The sequence below is a fragment of the Engystomops pustulosus genome, chromosome 11 (assembly GCF_040894005.1).
Source record: "Engystomops pustulosus chromosome 11, aEngPut4.maternal, whole genome shotgun sequence".
Taxonomy (NCBI): domain Eukaryota; kingdom Metazoa; phylum Chordata; class Amphibia; order Anura; family Leptodactylidae; genus Engystomops; species Engystomops pustulosus.
This window is the reverse complement of record NC_092421.1, coordinates 74,328,852-74,352,568: the sequence shown is the minus strand read 5'-3', so window position 1 is coordinate 74,352,568 and position 23,717 is coordinate 74,328,852. Positions and strand designations below refer to the sequence as shown.

At 47.8% G+C, this 23,717-nt stretch overlaps 1 protein-coding gene across 2 annotated transcripts in view; it reads right to left on the bottom strand.

The window, feature by feature from the left end:
- LOC140105992 (pancreatic lipase-related protein 2-like) overlaps positions 1 to 23,717 on the bottom strand; it is a 75,198-nt gene that overhangs the window by 28,195 nt on the left and 23,286 nt on the right. Inside the window, exons 6-9 of one of the 2 annotated variants that reach the window (XM_072130136.1) lie at positions 19,564 to 19,674; positions 19,382 to 19,486; positions 12,789 to 12,977; positions 12,543 to 12,672 (exon numbers count right to left, since the gene is read on the bottom strand). In XM_072130136.1, the coding sequence (XP_071986237.1) occupies positions 12,543 to 12,672; positions 12,789 to 12,977; positions 19,382 to 19,486; positions 19,564 to 19,674 (535 nt within the window). The remainder of the gene's footprint in view (positions 1 to 12,542; positions 12,673 to 12,788; positions 12,978 to 19,381; positions 19,487 to 19,563; positions 19,675 to 23,717) is intronic. The other variant, XM_072130135.1, reaches the window with a different exon arrangement.

Sequence of the window (23,717 nt, the reverse complement as noted above, 5' to 3'; positions counted from 1 at the left end):
ATTGGTTGGCTGGTCTGTTTGACTGACAGATATTTCTCACAGAATAAGAATTCTGTCGCACAGAATGGTATTTTGTAGTACAGAAGTAGAATTCTGTTGCACAGAATAGCATTTTGTTGTACAGAAGTAGAATTCTGTCGCACAGAATAGTATTTTGTAGTGCAGAAGTAGAATTCTGTCACACAGAATAATAATTTTGTCACACAGAATGGCATTTTGTAGTACAGAAGTACAATTCTGTCACACAGAATAAGAATTCTGTCACACAGAATGGTATTTTGTAGCACAGAAGTAGAATTCTGTTGCACAGAATAGTATTTTGTAGTACAGAAGTAGAATACTGTCGCACAGAATAGCATTTTGTAGTACAGAAGTAGAATTCTGTTGCACAGAATAGCATTTTTTAGTACAGAAGTAGAATTCTGTTGCACAGAATAGCATTTTTTAGTACAGAAGTAGAATTCTGTTGCACAGAATAGAATTTTGTTGTACAGAAGTAGAATTCTGTCGCACAGAATAGAATTTTGTAGTACAGAAGTAGAATTCTGTCGCACAGAATAGAATTTTGTTGTACAGAAGTAGAATTCTGTTGCACAGAATGGCATTTTGTAGTACAAAAGTAGAATTCTGTCGCACAGAATAGTATTTTGTAGTACAAAAGTAGAATTCTGTCGCACAGAATAGTATTTTGTAGTACAGAAGTAGAATTTTGTCACACAGAATGATTTTTTGTAAAACAGAATGGTATTTTGTAGTACAGAAGTACAATTCTGTCACGCAGAATAAGAATTCTATCACACAGAATGGTATTTTGTAGTACAGAAGTAGAATTCTGTCACACAGAATGGCATTTTGTAGTACAGAAGTAGAATTCTGTCACACAGAATAATAATTTTGTCACACAGAGTGGCATTTTGTAGTACAGAAGTACAATTCTGTCACACAGAATAAGAATTCTGTCACACAGAATGGTATTTTGTAGTACAGAAGTAGAATTCTGTCGCACAAAATAGTATTTTGTAGTACAGAAGTAGAATTCTGTCACACAGAATAATAATTTTGTCTCACAGAATGGCATTTTGTAGTACAGAAATGTAATTTTAAAAAGACTCTTACACAAAAGTCATTTTGTTAAAAAAAATTATTCTGTTCCACAAAATAAAAAAATCTGTGTCACAGGACAAGTTTTGTGTCTACAAAATTTAATTCTGTGTCACAAAAAATTATTCTGTAAACACAAAATCGTTTTTTTGTTCACATAATCTATTATGTAAGCACAAAATAAATTTGGTGTTCACTAAAAGTAGATGTGTAGTTTTGTGCAAGTGTAATGTATTTTGTCTTCAAGCAGAATATTTTGTGAACACAAAATTATTCTGTGCTTACAAAATGGATTCTGTGTCACAAAATGCACTGTGAACAAACGGCGCCCCATAGGACACAGGGGGTGATATATACACAGTATGTGACCATATGGAGGGAGACACAGGGGGTGACATATACACAGTATGTGACCATATGGAGGGACACACAGGGGGTGACATATACACAGTATGTGACCATATGGAGGGACACATAGGGGGTGACATATACACAGTATGTGACCATATGGAGGGACACACAGGGAGTGACATATACACAGTATGTGACCATATGGAGGGACACACAGGGGGTGACATATACACAGTATGTGGCCATATGGGAAGACACAGGGGGTGACATATACACAGTATGTGACCATATGGAGGGACACACAGGGGGTGACATATACACAGTATGTGACCATATGGAGGGACACACAGGGGGTGATATATACACAGTATGTGACCTTATGGAGGGACACACAGGGGGTGACATATACACAGTATGTGACCATATGGGGGGACACACAGGGGGTGACATATACACAGTATGTGACCATATGGAGGGACACAGGGGGTGACATATACACAGTATGTGACCATATTGAGGGACACAGGGGGTGATATATACACAGTATGTGACCATATGGAGGGACACACAGGGGGTGACATATACACAGTATGTGACCATATGGGGGGGACACAGGTGGTGACATATACACAGTATGTGACCATATGGAGGGACACACAGGGGGTGACATATACACAGTATGTGACCATATGGAGGGACACACAGGGGGTGACATATACACAGTATGTGACCATATGGAGGGACACATAGGGGGTGACATATACACAGTATGTGACCATATGGAGGGACACACAGGGGGTGACATATACACAGTATGTGACCATATGGAGGGACACACAGGGGGTGACATATACACAGTATGTGACCATATGGAGGGACACATAGGGGGTGACATATACACAGTATGTGACCATATGGAGGGACACAGGGGGTGACATATACACAGTATGTGACCATATTGAGGGACACAGGGGGTGATATATACACAGTATGTGACCATATGGAAGGACACACAGGGGGTGACATATACACAGTAAGTGACCATATGGAGGGACACACAGGGGGTGACATATACACAGTATGTGACCATATGGGGGGGACACAGGGGGTGATATATACACAGTATGTGACCATATGGAGGGACACACAGGGGGTGACATATACACAGTATGTGACCATATGGAGGGACACACAGGGGGTGACATATACACAGTATGTGGCCATATGGAGGGACACACAGGGGGTGACATATACACAGTATGTGACCATATGGGGGGACACACTGGAGGTGACATATACACAGTATGTGACCATATGGAGGGACACACAGGGGGTGACATATACACAGTATGTGACCATATGGGGGGACACACAGGGGGTGACATATACACAGTATGTGACCATATGGGGGGACACACAGGGGGTGACATATACACAGTATGTGACCATATGGAGGGACACACAGGGGGTGACATATACACAGTATGTGACCATATAGAGGGACACACAGGGGGTGATATATACACAGTATGTGACCATATGGAGGGACACAGGGGGTGATATATACACAGTTTGTGACCATATGGAGGGACACACAGGGGGTGACATATACACAGTATGTGACCATATGGAGGGACACACAGGGGGGGATATATACACAGTATGTGACCATATGGAGGGACACAGGGGGTGATATATACACAGTATGTGACCATATGAAGGGACACACAGGGGGTGACATATACACAGTATGTGACCATATGGAGGGACACGCAGGGGGTGACATATACACAGTATGTGACCATATGGGGGGACACACAGGGGGTGACATATACACAGTATGTGACCATATGGAGGGAGTGGGACACACAGGGGGTGACATATACACAGTATGTGACCATATGGAGGGACACACAGGGGGTGACATATACACAGTAAGTGACCATATGGAGGGACACACAGGGGGTGACATATACACAGTATGTGACCATATGGGGGGACACACAGGGGGTGACATATACACAGTATGTGACCATATGGGGGGACACACAGGGGGTGACATATACACAGTATGTGACCATATGGAGGGACACACAGGGGGTGACATATACACAGTATGTGACCATATGGAGGGACACACAGGAGGTGACATATACACAGTATGTGACCATATAGAGCAGTGGTTCTCAACCTTTCTAATGCTGTGACCCCGCAATACAGTTCCTCATGCTGTGGTGACCCCAAACCATGCAACTTGCAGTAAAAACACAGTAAAATTTCGGCTCCGATGGCTTTAGGCGACCCCCGGTTTTGGTCGTTCGACCCCCGCTGGGGTCCCGACCCACAGGTTGAGAACCACTGATATAGAGGGACACACAGGGGGTGATATATACACAGTATGTGACCATATGGAGGGACACACAGGGGGTGACATATACACAGTATGTGACCATATGGAGGGACACACAGGGGGTGATATATACACAGTTTGTGACCATATGGAGGGACACACAGGGGGTGACATATACACAGTATGTGACCATATGGAGGGACACAGGGGGTGATATATACACAGTTTGTGACCATATGGAGGGACACACAGGGGGTGACATATACACAGTATGTGACCATATGGAGGGACACACAGGGGGGGATATATACACAGTATGTGACCATATGGAGGGACACAGGGGGTGATATATACACAGTATGTGACCATATGGAGGGACACACAGGGGGTGACATATACACAGTATGTGACCATATGGAGGGACACACAGGGGGGGATATATACACAGTATGTGACCATATGGAGGGACACAGGGGGTGATATATACACAGTATGTGACCATATGGAGGGACACGCAGGGGGTGACATATACACAGTATGTGACCATATGGGGGGACACGCAGGGGGTGACATATACACAGTATGTGACCATATGGAGGGACACACAGGGGGTGACATATACACAGTATGTGACCATATGGAGGGACACACAGGGGGTGACATATACACAGTATGTGACCATATGGGGGGGACACAGGGGGTGATATATACACAGTATGTGACCATATGGAGGGACACACAGGGGGTGATATATACACAGTATGTGACCATATGGGGGACACACAGGGGGTGACATATACACAGTATGTGACCATATGGGGGGACACACAGGAGGTGACATATACACAGTATGTGACCATATGGAGGGACACACAGGGGGTGACATATACACAGTATGTGACCATATGGGGGGACACACAGGGGGTGACATATACACAGTATGTGACCATATGGGGGGACACACAGGGGGTGACATATACACAGTATGTGACCATATGGAGGGACACACAGGGGGTGACATATACACAGTATGTGACCATATAGAGGGACACACAGGGGGTGATATATACACAGTATGTGACCATATGGAGGGACACAGGGGGTGATATATACACAGTTTGTGACCATATGGAGGGACACACAGGGGGTGACATATACACAGTATGTGACCATATGGAGGGACACACAGGGGGGGATATATACACAGTATGTGACCATATGGAGGGACACAGGGGGTGATATATACACAGTATGTGACCATATGAAGGGACACACAGGGGGTGACATGTACACAGTATGTGACCATATGGAGGGACACACAGGGGGTGACATGTACACAGTATGTGACCATATGGAGGGACACACAGGGGGTGACATATACACAGTATGTGACCATATGGAGGGAGTGGGACACACAGGGGGTGACATATACACAGTATGTGACCATATGGAGGGACACACAGGGGGTGACATATACACAGTATGTGACCATATGGGGGGACACACAGGGGGTGACATATACACAGTATGTGACCATATGGGGGGACACACAGGGGGTGACATATACACAGTATGTGACCATATGGAGGGACACACAGGGGGTGACATATACACAGTATGTGACCATATGGAGGGACACACAGGAGGTGACATATACACAGTATGTGACCATATAGAGCAGTGGTTCTCAACCTTTCTAATGCTGTGACCCCGCAATACAGTTCCTCATGCTGTGGTGACCCCAAACCATGCAACTTGCAGTAAAAACACAGTAAAATTTCGGCTCCGATGGCTTTAGGCGACCCCCGGTTTTGGTCGTTCGACCCCCGCTGGGGTCCCGACCCACAGGTTGAGAACCACTGATATAGAGGGACACACAGGGGGTGATATATACACAGTATGTGACCATATGGAGGGACACACAGGGGGTGACATATACACAGTATGTGACCATATGGAGGGACACACAGGGGGTGATATATACACAGTTTGTGACCATATGGAGGGACACACAGGGGGTGACATATACACAGTATGTGACCATATGGAGGGACACAGGGGGTGATATATACACAGTTTGTGACCATATGGAGGGACACACAGGGGGTGACATATACACAGTATGTGACCATATGGAGGGACACACAGGGGGGGATATATACACAGTATGTGACCATATGGAGGGACACAGGGGGTGATATATACACAGTATGTGACCATATGGAGGGACACACAGGGGGTGACATATACACAGTATGTGACCATATGGAGGGACACACAGGGGGGGATATATGCACAGTATGTGACCATATGGAGGGACACAGGGGGTGATATATACACAGTATGTGACCATATGAAGGGACACGCAGGGGGTGACATATACACAGTATGTGACCATATGGGGGGACACGCAGGGGGTGACATATACACAGTATGTGACCATATGGAGGGACACACAGGGGGTGACATATACACAGTATGTGACCATATGGAGGGACACACAGGGGGTGACATATACACAGTATGTGACCATATGGGGGGGACACAGGGGGTGATATATACACAGTATGTGACCATATGGAGGGACACACAGGGGGTGATATATACACAGTATGTGACCATATGGAGGGACACACAGGAGGTGACATATACACAGTATGTGACCATATGGAGGGACACACAGGGGGTGACATATACACAGTATGTGACCATATGGAGGACACACAGGAGGTGACATATACACAGTATGTGACCATATGGAGGGACACACAGGGGGTGACATATACACAGTATGTGACCATATGGAGGACACACAGGAGGTGACATATACACAGTATGTGACCATATGGAGGGACACAGGGGGTGACATATACACAGTATGTGACCATATTGAGGGACACAGGGGGTGATATATACACAGTATGTGACCATATGGAGGGACACACAGGGGGTGACATATACACAGTATGTGACCATATGGGGGGGACACAGGTGGTGACATATACACAGTATGTGACCATATGGAGGACACACAGGAGGTGACATATACACAGTATGTGACCATATGGAGGGACACACAGGGGGTGACATATACACAGTATGTGACCATATGGAGGACACACAGGGGGTGACATATACACAGTATGTGACCATATGGAGGGACACACAGGGGGTGACATATACACAGTATGTGACCATATGGGGGGACACACAGGGGGTGACATATACACAGTATGTGACCATATGGGGGGACACAGGGGGTGATATATACACAGTATGTGACCATATGGGGGGACACAGGGGGTGATATATACACAGTATGTGACCATATGGAGGGACACACAGGGGGTGACATATACACAGTATGTGACCATATGGAGGGACACGCAGGGGGTGACATATACACAGTATGTGACCATATGGGGGACACACAGGGGGTGATATATGCACAGTATGTGACCATATGGGGGACACACAAGGGGGTGACATATACACAGTATGTGACCACATGAAGGGAGACATAGGGGGTGACATATACACAGTATGTGACCATATGGAGGGACACACAGGGGGTGACATATACACAGTATGTGACCATATGGAGGGACACACAGGGGGTGACATATACACAGTATGTGACCATATGGAGGGACACACAGGGGGTGACATATACACAGTATGTGACCATATGGAGGGACACACAGGGGGTGACATATACACAGTATGTGACCATATGGAGGGACACACAGGGGGTGACATATACACAGTATGTGACCATATGGAGGGACACACAGGGGGTGACATATACACAGTATGTGACCATATGGGGGGACACAGGGGGTGACATATACACAGTATGTGACCATATGGAGGGACACACAGGGGGTGACATATACACAGTATGTGACCATATGGAGGGAGACACAGGGGGTGACATATACACAGTATGTGACCATATGGGGGACACACAGGGGGTGATATATACACAGTATGTGACCATATGGGGGGACACACAGGGGGTGACATATACACAGTATGTGACCACATGGGGGGACACAAGAGGTGATATATACACAGTATGTGACCATATGGAGGGACACACAGGGGGTGACATATACACAGTATGTGACCATATGGGGGGACACAGGGGGTGATATATACACAGTATGTGACCATATGGGGGGACACAGGGGGTGATATATACACAGTATGTGACCATATGGAGGGACACACAGGGGGTGACATATACACAGTATGTGACCTTATGGAGGGACACACAGGGGGTGACATATACACAGTATATGACCATATGGAGGGACACACAGGGGGTGATATATACACAGTATGTGACCATATGGAGGGACACACAGGGGGTGACATATACACAGTATGTGACCATATGGAAGGACACACAGGGGGTGACATATACACAGTATGTGACCATATGGAGGACACACAGGGGGTGACATATACACAGTATGTGACCATATGGAGGACACAGGGGGTGACATATACACAGTATGTGACCATATGGAGGGACACACAGGGGGTCATATATACACAGTATGTGACCATATGGAGGGACACACAGGGAGTGACATATACACAGTATGTGACCATATGGAGGACACAGGGGGTGACATATACACAGTATGTGACCATATGGAGGACACAGGGGGTGACATATACACAGTATGTGACCACATGGGGGGACACAAGAGGTGATATATACACAGTATGTGACCATATGGAGGGACACACAGGGGGTGACATATACACAGTATGTGACCATATGGGGGGACACAGGGGGTGATATATACACAGTATGTGACCATATGGGGGGACACAGGGGGTGATATATACACAGTATGTGACCATATGGAGGGACACACAGGGGGTGACATATACACAGTATGTGACCTTATGGAGGGACACACAGGGGGTGACATATACACAGTATATGACCATATGGAGGGACACACAGGGGGTGATATATACACAGTATGTGACCATATGGAGGGACACACAGGGGGTGACATATACACAGTATGTGACCATATGGAAGGACACACAGGGGGTGACATATACACAGTATGTGACCATATGGAGGACACACAGGGGGTGACATATACACAGTATGTGACCATATGGAGGACACAGGGGGTGACATATACACAGTATGTGACCATATGGAGGGACACACAGGGGGTCATATATACACAGTATGTGACCATATGGAGGGACACACAGGGAGTGACATATACACAGTATGTGACCATATGGAGGACACAGGGGGTGACATATACACAGTATGTGACCATATGGAGGACACAGGGGGTGACATATACACAGTATGTGACCATATGGAGGACACACAAGGGGTGACATATACACAGTATGTGACCATATGGAGGACACACAGGGGGTGACATATACACAGTATGTGACCATATGGAGGACACACAGGGGGTGACATATACACAGTATGTGACCATATGAAGGACACACAGGGGGTGACATATACACAGTATGTGACCATATGGAGGGACACACAGGGGGTGACATATACACAGTATGTGACCATATGGGGGGACACAGGGGGTGACATATACACAGTATGTGACCATATGGAGGACACACAGGGGGTGACATATACACAGTATGTGACCATATGGAGGGACACACAGGGGGTGACATATACACAGTATGTGACCATATGGAGGGACACACAGGGGGTGACATATACACAGTATGTGACCATATGGGGGACACACAGGGGGTGACATATACACAGTATGTGACCATATGGAGGACACACAGGGGGTGACATATACACAGTATGTGACCATATGGAGGACACACAGGGGGTGACATATACACAGTATGTGACCATATGAAGGACACACAGGGGGTGACATATACACAGTATGTGACCATATGGAGGGACACACAGGGGGTGACATATACACAGTATGTGACCATATGGGGGGACACAGGGGGTGACATATACACAGTATGTGACCATATGGAGGACACACAGGGGGTGACATATACACAGTATGTGACCATATGGAGGGACACACAGGGGGTGACATATACACAGTATGTGACCATATGGGGGACACACAGGGGGTGACATATACACAGTATGTGACCATATGGAGGGACACACAGGGGGTGACATATACACAGTATGTGACCATATGGGGGACACACAGGGGGTGACATATACACAGTATGTGACCATATGGAGGACACACAGGGGGTGACATATACACAGTATGTGACCATATGAAGGACACACAGGGGGTGACATATACACAGTATGTGACCATATGGAGGGACACACAGGGGGTGACATATACACAGTATGTGACCATATGGGGGGACACAGGGGGTGACATATACACAGTATGTGACCATATGGAGGACACACAGGGGGTGACATATACACAGTATGTGACCATATGGAGGGACACACAGGGGGTGACATATACACAGTATGTGACCATATGGGGGACACACAGGGGGTGACATATACACAGTATGTGACCATATGGAGGGACACACAGGGGGTGACATATACACAGTATGTGACCATATGGGGGACACACAGGGGGTGATATAAAATCCAGTATAACTAGATACAACCCCGGTCTGAGCTCATGTGCACATCACTGCCATCTACTGTTCTGTTTGGGTATTTCCATGTAATTATTGCTTGGATGCCTATCGTCAGATATATTGAGGGGAGATTCCTATAACTTACCTATTCTTTGGTTCTTCTTCTTCCAAGGGCTTTTCTACTATATCCTAGAAAGTCTGTAGCCTCCAGGCTCTGGGGGCTGATGATTTTCTTTGTGCTTCTTGCAGCCGGGTCCCGCCGTGTATCGCTCAGACTGTCGGTGACACATCCTAGCAGCCTGCGAATCCTGCAGAACTTTCCATGCTTGCAGCTGGCACGAATGCACCAGTTTTGCTGGATGCCTGGTGAGCAATACACGGGCAGGACCTGGCAGAAATAAATTATCAGCCCCCAGAGCCTAGAGGTCGCCTTAGGAAAAAGACGAAGAGGTAAATTATAGGAGTCTACCATCAGTATCAGGACCATCTGATGATGGTAGATGTCCTTTACATGTAAAAATAGTGATGCTCTGTATTTACTGTTCACGTCACCTGGTGATAAGCAGGCTATCCGACTGGCTGGTAGGCAATAACATTCCAGAGGCAGAACTAAGTAGCCTATAAGGGAAGCCCAGCCTGTGGACTGTCACTGCAGGGGTGGAGGAGAGGGTATTAGCCCTAGCACTAAGGCGATAGCCTCTATATTCTAGACAGCTTTTCTACCAGCCTTTCCTGCCACCTTTCATGCTCCATAGTAGATACAGGATTAAACAGGCATAGAAGCACTGATAAATCTCCCCCTTTGTCCAAGTTTATTGAGTAAGAATAGTAAAATTACATCAATAAATTCACTATTAGAGATTGATCCATGCTTTACACTGCAGCTCTGCTCTATTATGTCTCCACTATGATCTGTGGCTCATGTGGATCTGCGCAATAAGAGATTGATCCATGCTTTACACTGCAGCTCTGCTCTAATAAGCCTCCTCTATGATCTGTGGCTCCAATAGATCTGCACTATTAGAGATTGATCCATGCTTTACACTGCAGCTCTGCTCTATTATGTCTCCACTATGATCTGTGGCTCCAGTTGATCTGCGCTATAAGAGATTGATCCATGCTTTACACTGCCGCTCTGCTCTATTATGTATCCGCAATGATCTGTGGCTCCAGTGGATGTGCACTATAAGAGATTGATCCATGCTTTACACTGCAGCTCTGCTCTATTATGTCTCCACTATGATCTGTGGCTTCAGTTGATCTGCGCTATAAGAGATTGATCCATGCTTTACACTGCCGCTCTGCTCTATTATGTATCCGCAATGATCTGTGGCTCCAGTTGATGTGCACTATAAGAGATTGATCCATGCTTAACACTGCCGCTCTGCTCTATTATGTATCCGCAATGATCTGTGGCTCCAGTTGATGTGCTCTATAAGAGATTGATCCATGCTTTACACTGCAGCTCTGCTCTATTATGTCTCCACTATGTCTCAGTTGATCTGCTCTATAAGAGATTGATCCATGCTTTACACTGCCGCTCTGCTCTATTATGTATCCGCAATGATCTGTGGCTCTAGTGGATGTGCACTATAAGAGACTGATCCATGTTTTACACTGCAGCTCTGCTCTATTATGTCTCCGCAATGATCTATGGCTCTAGTGAATGTGCACTATTTATTAGAAACTGATCCATGCTTTACACTGCAGCTCTGCTCTATTATGCCTCCGCTATGGTCTGTGGCTCCAGTGGATGTGCACTATTAGAGATTGATCCATGCTTTACACTGCAGCTCTGCTCTATTATGTCTCCGCAATGATCTGTGGCTCTAGTGAATGTGCACTATATATTAGAAACTGATCCATGCTTTACACTGCAGCTCTGCTCTATTATGCCTCCGCTATGGTCTGTGGCTCCAGTGGATGTGCACTATTAGAGATTCATCCATGCTTTACACTGCAGCTCTGCTCTATTATGTCTCCGCTAACATCTGTGGCTCCAGTGGATGTGCATTATATATTAGAGACTGACTATTCCATGCTTTACACTGCAGCTCTGCTCCATCAGGTCCCAGCCATGACCTACTTACCCCCACATCCTCTAATCATCACTTACTGGAGAAATGGTTGACGTCGCCCCCGGTGTTTAAGTAGAAGCTCTGCCTCATGCTGGCATTGAAGGGGGTGGAATCGGCGTAGTACCCCATGGAGGGGCATCCACCAGGGGGGCAGGGGAAACAGGAGCCCTGAGGACAAAGTGAAATACAATTATTTATTTACTGATGAGCTTTTGCATCTTGGAAAGTCACATGACCGGACGCTGAGTGCATCTGCGAGATATGAGGGTCCGTGAAATCTTTACCTGGGCAGAAAATAAGAGGAGAAGCTTGTATAATCAGCGGGGGCGAGATGAGCAGGAGGTCACAACTCACCTCCAGGAAGTCCTCGTAGCTGTCACAGGGGAAACCTCTGAGCCCCCCGGGGTGACGCACGCTGTACGTAAAGTAGAGGAAAGAGCGGAAGTGGTTACACGCCAAAATGTGGAAAGCGTCTGCAAAATATCGGAAGGAACAATAAACCAAAATATAGAGGAAACCCAAACTATAGGAGGGGTCACACTATGGAGTCTATACTGTAAGAGGGGTCACACTATGGAGTCTATACTGTAAGAGGGGTCACACTATGGAGTCTATACAGTAAGACGGGTCACACTATGGGGTCTATACTGTAAGAGGGGTCACACTATGGGGTCTATACTGTAAGAGGGGTCACACTATGGAGTCTATACTGTAAGAGGGGTCACACTATGGGGTCTATACTGTAAGAGGGGTCACACTATGGAGTCTATACTGTAACAGGAGGGTCACACTATGGGGTCTATACTGTAAGAGGGGTCACACTATGGGGTCTATACTGTAAGAGGGGTCACACTATGGGGTCTATACTGTAAGAGGGGTCACACTATGGAGTCTATACTGTAACAGGAGGGTCACACTATGGGGTCTATACTGTAAGAGAGGTCACACTATGGGGTTTATACTGTAAGAGGGGTCACACTATGAGGTCTATACTGTAACAGGAGGGTCACACAATGGGGTCTATACTGTAAGAGGGGGTCACACTATGGGGTCTATACTGTAAGAGGGGCCACACTATGGAGTCTATACTGTAAGAGAGGTCACACTATGGGGTCTATACTGTAAGAGGGGTCACACTATGGGGTCTATACTGTAACAGGAGGGTCACACTATGGGGTCTATACTGTAACAGGAGGGTCACACTATGGGGTCTATACTGTAAGAGGGGTCACACTATGGAGTCTATACTGTAAGAGGGGTCACACTATGGGGTCTATACTGTAACAGGGGGGGTCACACTATGGGGTCTATACTGTAACAGGGGGGGTCACACTATGGAGTCTATACTGTAACAGGGGGGGTCACATTATGGGGTCTATACTGTAAGAGGGGTCACACTATGGGGTCTATACTGTAACAGGGGGGGTCACACTATGGGGTCTATACTGTAACAGGGGGGTCACACTATGGAGTCTATACTGTAACAGGGGGGTCACACTATGGGGTCTATACTGTAAGAGGGGTCACACTATGGGGTCTATACTGTAACAGGGGGGTCACACTATGGGGTCTATAGTATAGACCCCATAGTGTGACCCCCCTGTTACAGTATAGACCCCATAGTGTGACCCCTCTTACAGTATAGACTCCATAGTGTGACCCCCCTGTTACAGTATAGTATACTGTAACAGGGGGGTCACACTATGGAGTCTATACTGTAAGAGGGGTCACACTATGGGGTCTATACTGTAACAGGGGGGGTCACACTATGGGGTCTATACTGTAAGAGGGGTCACACTATGGGGTCTATACTGTAACAGGGGGGGTCACACTATGGGGTCTGCGGGGTACGCCTGACTAATTAAGGAAGGTGCCCCTAGAATGGTGTCTGCTCTTTTAGTTTAACTCAAGGTTATGTTCAAGGGCTGGTGGCACTTTAATTAGGGGTGGGTTATAGCTCATCCCCACCCTACTACCTCATAGTTATTCACGCCTACTGGCGTGTGGTATTTAAGCCGGTGTAGGGGGTGGGTGCTTCCTCTTTGTCACAAGCTTGGCAGAGAAGCGGTTGCTGTGTCCAGGTCTAAGCCTGTGAATAATGGAGGACCCTCTTGCAGCGGCCTTCCGTGCCCGCATGCAAACGGAGGGTGATGGCTGGCTGCAACAGTTTCTTTCCTCCGTGCAAGCTACTGATGCGGCGCCTGCGGTGAGTGTAAGCGGCGGGCGGCGGTCGTCTCGCGTGTCGCGCCCGCCGGCTCGGCTTAGCCCCTCCTCCTCTCCCCGCTCCTCCCGTCCCCGCTCCGGTCACTCCCTTACCTGTCCTAATGCTTCCCGGCGCTCCGGCAGGTCCGGGCGCCATACCTCAGTGGATGCGGTGCAAGGCCTTCCTGCGGGCGGGAGCGCGCCTCAGGTTTGTGGCGCGGCTCCCGTTCCGCCCCTGACTCCGCCCACTTCCGGTCACGTGAGCTCCGACCGGAAGTGCCTCCCTTGCAGTGCGCGGCCGCCATCTTCTCTGCACCACGCGCTCCTCTCCCGGCCATGGGCAGCAACCTCAGCTCCGGTCCCTCCTCCTCGGATACCTCCGCTCACTCGCAGGCGGGTGGCGGGGTCCCGGCGCTGACTCCGCATCCGGCGGGGGGTTCGTCCTCGGCCCCCCCCCTTGTTTGTCAAGACCCCCGGCAAGTTTACCTTCTACTGGGGCGCAGCCTCAGCAGCCCTGCGCTGCCGCCATGCCTCCCCCGGCGGGCACGCCGTTTATGGGCGCCCCGGGTTCAGTGGCCCCTTGCCAAGGGCCGGCGCCGGCCTCAGGAACCGCCCAGCCTCTCATGCAGCAGCCGCAGTTTAGTGGGACGGTGGCTGCCCCCCAGGGGGGTCAGTCAGGGCAGCCTGCTTCCGGGCAGTTCTTCTCACCCCCCACTGCCCCCACCCCCATAGTGCCATTCTCGGGGTTCAGTGCTCCAAGGCGTAGGCGTGGTAGGTCCCGCAGCCAGTCATCGCAGTCTTCCACCTCCTCCCGGGACACCCGTAGGCGCTCCCCCCGCAGGCTTTCGTTTCTTACGTCTCGTTCGACAGGGCAGTTTTCTTGTTGCGGCAGGCGGGACAGGGGGCTTTGCTGGCAAAGTCAGACATCGAGTCGGCTTTCCGGCTCTTGCCGGTGCACCCAGATTGCTACCATCTTTTGGGTTGCATGGTTGATGGGATGTATTACTACGATACCTGCCTCCCTATGGGCTGCTCCATTTCTTGCAAATACTTTGAGCTTTTCAGTTCATTCCTGGAGTGGGTGGTCCGATACGAAACTGGATTTCGGTCGGTCACACATTACCTGGATGATTTTTTTGTTTGTGGGACCGGCTGCTTCCCCGGTTTGCTCACATCTGTTAAAATCCTTCCAGTTTTTTATGTCACGTTTCGGGGTCCCTTTATCGGCGGATAAGACGGAGGGCCCGTGCACGGTTTTGTCCTTTTTGGGGATAGAACTTGATTCCGAAGCGATGGTTTTCCGTTTGCCTAAGGAAAAGCTCGAAAAGCTCTTGGAGTCAGGAAGGTCACGCTGCGGCAGATGCAATCGTTATTGGGTCTGCTGGTTTTCACGTGTCGGGTTATGCCCATGGGCAGAGTTTTTTCGCGACGCTTGTCCCTGGCCACAAAAGGGGTTTGCCACCCTGAGCATCGTATTCGTATTTCTGCCCAGCACCGGGCTGATTTGCGGGTATGGGAAAGTTTTTTGCTGGGGTATAATGGCATGACGTGCTGGCAGGCCCCAGAGGTTCCTAACTCAGAGATTTCGCTTTTCACGGACGCTGCGGGCGGGCATGGTTTTGGGGCGATTTTCGGATCCGCATGGTGTGCCGAGCCGTGGCCGCCCGAATGGCCGCCCGCAATCTGACGTTGTTGGAACTGTTCCCGATTGTTGTCGCAGTTGAGCTCTGGGGCCATTCGTTTGCGAATAAGCGGATTTGTTTTTGGACGGATAATTTGGGGGTTGTGTTTGCTGTTAACAAACTGACTTCTTCTTCCCTTCCAGTGTTGGCGTTGCTGAGGCACCTGGTCCTTAGATGTTTGGAGTGGAACATCATGTTCAGGGCACAACATGTGCCGGGAGTTGATAATGTAATTGCTGACCCGCTATCTCGCCTTGATTTTCAGGTTTTCCGGCAGCGGTTCCCGGGAGCGGATATGGAGGGGTGTCAGTGCCCTCCCCATATGTGGAGCCTGATCCACGGTTGATGGCGATGGTTCGTTCCTCGGTGGCCCCCGCTACATGGCAGCAGTATGGTAAGGCGTGGGGGGCTTGGTTGCAAGCGGCAGGCGATAGGGACATATGGCGGGATCCTGCTATGAGAACAAGGGTGACTCAGGATTATTTGTTGAGTATGCGGGATGCGGGTATATCGGGGGCAGTGGCGCAGCGTCGGCTAGCGGGGGTGTCCTTCTTTTTGCAGTTTTTCGGGCTGGCCGACCCCACGAAGACTTTTGTCATCAGACAGGCCTTGAAGGGTTGGCGTAGGGAGCACATCCCTGGCTAATCGAGGCGGCCGGTTTCTTTTGCTTTGTTATGCGATCTGATTAAGGGGTGTTCCGTGGTGTGTTCCTCCCCTTTTGAATCCTTGCTTTTTTCAACGGCCTTTAGCTTGGCCTTTTTCGGCGCATTTCGGATAGCCGAATTAGTCCCCCCTTCTGCGGCTAGACCAGGCGGGTTACAAAAAGGGGATGTGTCTTTGGGTGCGGGTATCGTTCGCCTTCGGGTAAGACGCTCAAAGACTGATGTGTTCGGTCGGGGCGCCTGGATTCGCTTGGAGTCGGTGGGCGGTTCCTCGTGTCCGGTCTCGTTAGTGCGGGAATTTTCTTCGGTCGCAACGGCGGGTTCGTGTTTTTTGGTTCATGAGGATGGTTCCCCCCTCACCCGTTATCAATTCCAGACTATTTTTCGGAAATGCCTTGGGGTTTTGGGGGTGGACCACAGTAACTACCGCACTCATTCTTTCCGTATCGGGGCGGCAACGTAGGCTGCCAGGACGGGTCTTCCGGATTCGGAAGTTATGAAAATTGGGCGATGGAGATCGGCGTGTTTTGCGCGATACATACGTCCTGATTTATTGTGATGTTTTTATTCATATTGTTCAATTTTGTTTTTCAGGAGTTGCTGGTATGGTGCGCCCCAGGCCGGCGGTTTGGTTATTGGGGCATTCCTATATTTTCTGGGCGGGCCAGAGGGCCGCATGTCGTCCGGGAGGCCGGAGTCTCGGGTTTCACCAAGCTGACGTGTGTTGGAGGGGCATTCAGGGTTTGAGATGGGTTCAGGTGCTTCCCGAAGCGGTGTCCATCAGCAGATCTACCTCTGGCCCGGTGGTTTTAGTTTTGCACGCGGGGGGTAATGATCTGTGCACTGTACGTGTGGCTGAGTTGCTTACCCTCATGCGACAGGACCTGGAGCGCATTTTGTCCTTCTTTTCGGAAGTGGTGGTGGTGTGGTCAGAGGTGATTCCACGGGTGGTTTGGAGAGGTGCTCGTGATCGCTCGGCGGTGGAGAGGGCTAGACGCACCATCAATACGAGAATGTCCCGTTATGTTCAAGGACGGTGTGGGGTAGTTGTGCGTCACAGGGAGTTGGAAGGCAATAATGCCAATCTGATGCGTGAAGACGGGGCTCATTTAAACGATATTGGGACAGATATTTTTCTGTCGGGGATTCAAGACGGTATAGAACAGGCTCTCTTTTTGTTGGGTGGTGGTCGCAGCACCGTGTAGGAGTACACGGTTCTGCTGGTGGCGGAAAATGAGCAATGGAGGTGAAGGCTCGGTTGGCCGACTTGGCAGCTGGGAGGCCAGCTGGCATACAGCGGCCGGGCCAATGGAACGAGTTCACAATCAAGTGCCTTCACGAGTTTAAGAGTTTTTGGAAAATTGTTATTTAAAAAATAAAGCTGTGACCAATTTTTATACCCAACAAAAGAAGAGTCTGCGTGTTTTTGATGGTTATTTGTTTGGTAATGTGGTTTAGTATTAAAGGGCCTGAGAGAGTTCTTATTGGTTTATTGGGATCCATGACACCCAGTCTATACTGTAACAGAGGGGGTCACACTATGGGGTCTATACTGTAACAGGGGGGGGTCACACTATGGAGTCTATACTGTCAGAGGGGTCACACTATGGAGTCTTTACTGTAAGAGGGGGTCACACTATGGGGTCTATACTGTGAAAGGGGTCACACTATGGAGTCTATACTGTAAGAGGGGTCACACTATGGGGTCTATACTGTCAGAGGGGTCACACTATGAAGTCTTTACTGTAAGAGGGGGTCACACTATGGGGTCTATACTGTGAAAGGGGTCACACTATGGAGTCTATACTGTAAGAAGGGTCACACTATGGGGTCTATACTGTAAGAGGGGTCACACTATGGGGTCTATACTGTAAGAGAGGTCACACTATGGAGTCTGTACTGTGAGAGGGGTCATACTATGGGGTCTATACTGTAAGAGAGGTCACACTATGGGGTCTATACTGTAATAGAGGTCACACTATGGGGTCTATACTGTAAGAGGGGTCACACTATGGGGTCTATACTGTAACATGGGGGGTCACACTATGGAGTCTATACTGTAACAGGGGGGTCACACTATGGGGTCTATACTGTAAGAGGGGGTCACACTATGGGGTCTATACTGTAAGAGGGGTCACACTATGGAGTCTATACTGTAATAGAGGTCACACTATGGGATCTATACTGTAAGAGGGGTCACACTATGGGGTCTATACTGTAAGAGGGGTCACACTATGGGGTCTATACTGTAAGAGGGGTCACACTATGGGGTCTATACTGTAAGAGGGGTCACACAATGGAGTCTATACTGTAAATATGGTGAGATCTTACCTTTACTGTTACTTAGAATTGAAATCTTATTTGGGCATCCAGTCATGTGACCTCCTCCATTTGGGTAGAAGTCATAGTGTCCTATTGGACTTATCATCCCGACACCTGGTGAAGATTAGATTAGGGTGAGGTTCTTATTATAAGAACTGGGTCTATAGGTATATAGGTATATAGATCATTACCAGTGAAAAGTTTACTGTCCGAGTGGATGACATCAACAAACTCTGCATCAGAAGGGTCCAGACGAACATCTATGGGTGTGTTCTCAAACCAGGGCCCAGCTGGGTCCAGACCTTAGTGGGCAATGAGAAAAAGTAGCCTGATAGTTGGCAGCCATGTCCATTTCTACTATGAGTCATTATTTTCTTCTTAATGAATTTTAGAAATTATAATCAGCAAAATATGACATTTAAAGGAACCATTGTTACATTGTTAATTTTCTCTAGGGGGAGCTCACTGCATACATATTATACAATCACCACTAGGGGGAGCTCACTACATGCAGATTATACAGCCACCACTAGGGGGAGCTCACTACATACAGATTATACAGCCACCACTAGGGGGAGCTCACTACATGCAGATTATACAGCCGCCACTAGGGGGAGCTCACTACATGCAGATTACACTGTCGCCATTAGGGGGAGATCACTACATACAGATTATACAGCTACCACTAGGGGAAGCTCACTGCATACATATTATACAATCACCACTAGGGGGAGCTCACTACATACAGATTATACAGCCACCACTAGGGGAAGCTCACTACATACACATTATACAGTCACCACTAGGGGAGCTCACTGCATACATATTATAGAATCACCACTAGGGGGAGCGCACTACATGCAGATTATACAGCCGCCACTAGGGGGAGCTCACTACATGCCGATTATACAGTCACCACTAGGAGAAGCTCACTACATACAGATTATACAGTCACCACTAGGGGGAGCTCACTACATACAGATTATATAGTCACCACTAGGGGGAGCTCACTACATACAGATTATAAAGCCACCACTAGGGGGAGCTCACTATACAGATTATACAGTCACCACTAGGGGGAGCTCACTACATACAGATTATACAGCCAGCAGTAGGAGAAGCTCACTACATACAGATTATACAGCCACCACTAGGAGAAGCTCACGACATACAGATTATACAGCCACCACTAGGAGAAGCTCACTGCATACAGATTATACAGTCACCACTAGGGGGAGCTCACTACATACAGATTATACAGCCACCACTAGGAGAAGCTCACGACATACAGATTATATAGTCACCACTAAGGGGAGCTCACCACATACAGATTATACAGTCACCAGTAGGGAGAGCTTACTACATACAGATTATACACCATCACTAGGAGAAGATCACTACATATAGATTGTACAGTCAGCAGTAGGAGAAGCTCACTACATACAGATTATACAGCCACCACTAGGGGGAGCTCACTACATACAGATTATATACCACCACTAGGAGAAGCTCACTACGTACACATTATACATCACCACTAGGGGAAGCTCATTACATAGAGATTATATAGTCACCACTAGGGGGAGCTCCCCACATACAGATTATACAGCCATCACTAGGAGGAGCTCACTACATACAGATTATACAGTCACCAGTAGGGAGAGCTCACTACATACAGATTATACAGCCACCACTAGGGGGAGCTCACTGCATACAGATTATACAGCCACCACTAGGGGGAGATCCTCACATACAGATTATACAGCCACCACTAGTAGGAAATCACTACATAAAGATTATAAAGCTACCACTATGGGACACTCTCTACATACAGATCATACACCGCCATTAGGGGGAGCTCACTACATGCAGATTACACAGCAACCACTAAGGGAAGCTCCTCACATACAAAGTTAACAGCCTCCACTAGGGGGAAATCCTCACATACAGATTATACAGCCACCACTAGGGGAATGTCACAACAAACAGATTATACAGCCACCACTAGGGGAAGCTCACTACATACAGATTATATACCACCACTAGGAGAAGCTCACTACGTACACATTATACATCACCACTAGGGGAAGCTCATTACATAGAGATTATATAGTCACCACTAGGGGGAGCTCCCCACATACAGATTATACAGCCATCACTAGGAGGAGCTCACTACATACAGATTATACAGTCACCAGTAGGGAGAGCTCACTACATACAGATTATACAGCCACCACTAGGGGGAGCTCACTGCATACAGATTATACAGCCACCACTAGGGGGAGATCCTCACATACAGATTATACAGCCACCACTAGTAGGAAATCACTACATAAAGATTATAAAGCTACCACTATGGGACACTCTCTACATACAGATCATACACCGCCACTAGGGGGAGCTCACTACATGCAGATTACACAGCAACCACTAAGGGAAGCTCCTCACATACAAAGTTAACAGCCTCCACTAGGGGGAGATCCTCACATACAGATTATACAGCCACCACTAGGGGAATGTCACAACAAACAGATTATACAGCCACCACTAGGGGGAGCTCACTACATACAGATTTTACAGTCATCACTAGGGAGAGCTCACTACATATAGATTATACAGCCACCACTATGGGGAGCTCACTACATACAGATTATATGGTCACCACTAGGGGGTGATCACTACATATGGATTATACAGCCACCACTAGGGGGAGCTCACCACATACAGACTATACAGCCATCACTAGGAGGAGCTCACTACATACAGATCATACACCACCAGTAGGGGGAGCTCACTACATACAGATTATACAGCCACCACTAGGGGGAGCTCACTACATGCAGATTATACAGCCACCACTAGGGGGAGCTCACTACATACAGATTATACAGCCACCACTAGGGGGAGCTCACTACATGCAGATTATACAGCCACCACTAAGGGAAGCTCCTCACATACAGATTTTACAGCTACCACTAGGGGAGCTCCTCACATACATATTTTACAGCCACCACTAGGGGAGCTCCTCACATACATATTTTACAGCCACCAGTAGGGGGAGATCCTCACATACAGATTTTACAGCCACCAATAGGGGAGCTCCTCACATACATATTTTACAGCCACCAGTAGGGGGAGATCCTCACATACAGATTATACAGCCACCACTAGGGGGGAGGTCACAACAAACAGATTATACAGCCACTACTAGTGGGAAATCACTGCATAAAGATTATACAGCCACCACTAGGGGGAGCTCAGTACATGCAGATTATACACCACCACTAGGGGGAGCTCACTACATACAGATTATACACCACCACTAGGGGGAGCTCCTCACATACAGATTATACAGTCACCACTAGGGGGAGCTCATTACATAGATATTATACAGCCACCACTAGGGAGAGATTTCTACATACAGATCATACACCAGCACTAGGGGGAGCTCACTACATACAGATTATACACCACCACTAGGAGGAGATCACTACATACAGATTATACACCACCACTAGGGGGAGCTCACTACATACAGATTATACACCGCCACTAGGGGGAGCTCACTACATACAGATTATACTCCACCACTAGGGGGAGCTCACTACATACAGATTATACACCACCAATAGAGAGAACTCAGTACATGCATGCTATATAGTCACCACCACGGGGAAGCCCTGACATACTGATGCTTCGTGGGTCAGGGCGTGCGACACAATTTTGTCAGACTTCGCATGTTAAATCTGCCGCATGGTCCGACTATGCTACATTTTTATAGTTGGTGGAAATTTGCTGTATATTGCAGCAAGCACTCACCGGTAACACCCGCAATCGGTGGACACTGCCATGTTGGCTTAGATCAGCGCTCTCCATGTCGTCATCAGGGAGCGGTGATCTGTTGCTATGAGAGCCTTAGGTCATGCAAAGACCGGAGGCTGTCTTGTTTTACAATGTATATTATCATGTGCGATTTGCACATGGTATCATTGAAAGATGGCAAAATGAAGATTTTTTTTGTATAGAGGGTTTTCATTTTTGTAAATGTATGAAAACATTATAAAACCTTTATAAATTTTTTATCCCCGTGATTTCACCGACCCAAAGAATAAAGTAGACATGTGATTTGGGGCGCACATTGAAAGATGTAAAATCCAAGCCCACAAGAAAACAGAGGTGAAAATGTAATGTGTTAATATGAGGTTAACACATGCGTTAACAATGTGTTAACGGTTTCGTTTTGTAAACGCAAGTGTTAACAGCTGTTTAATTAGGCAAATCTCTCTTCAGCTGTTGCAATGCATTTATAAACGCATGGTAACACGAAAACGCATGCGCCAGAACG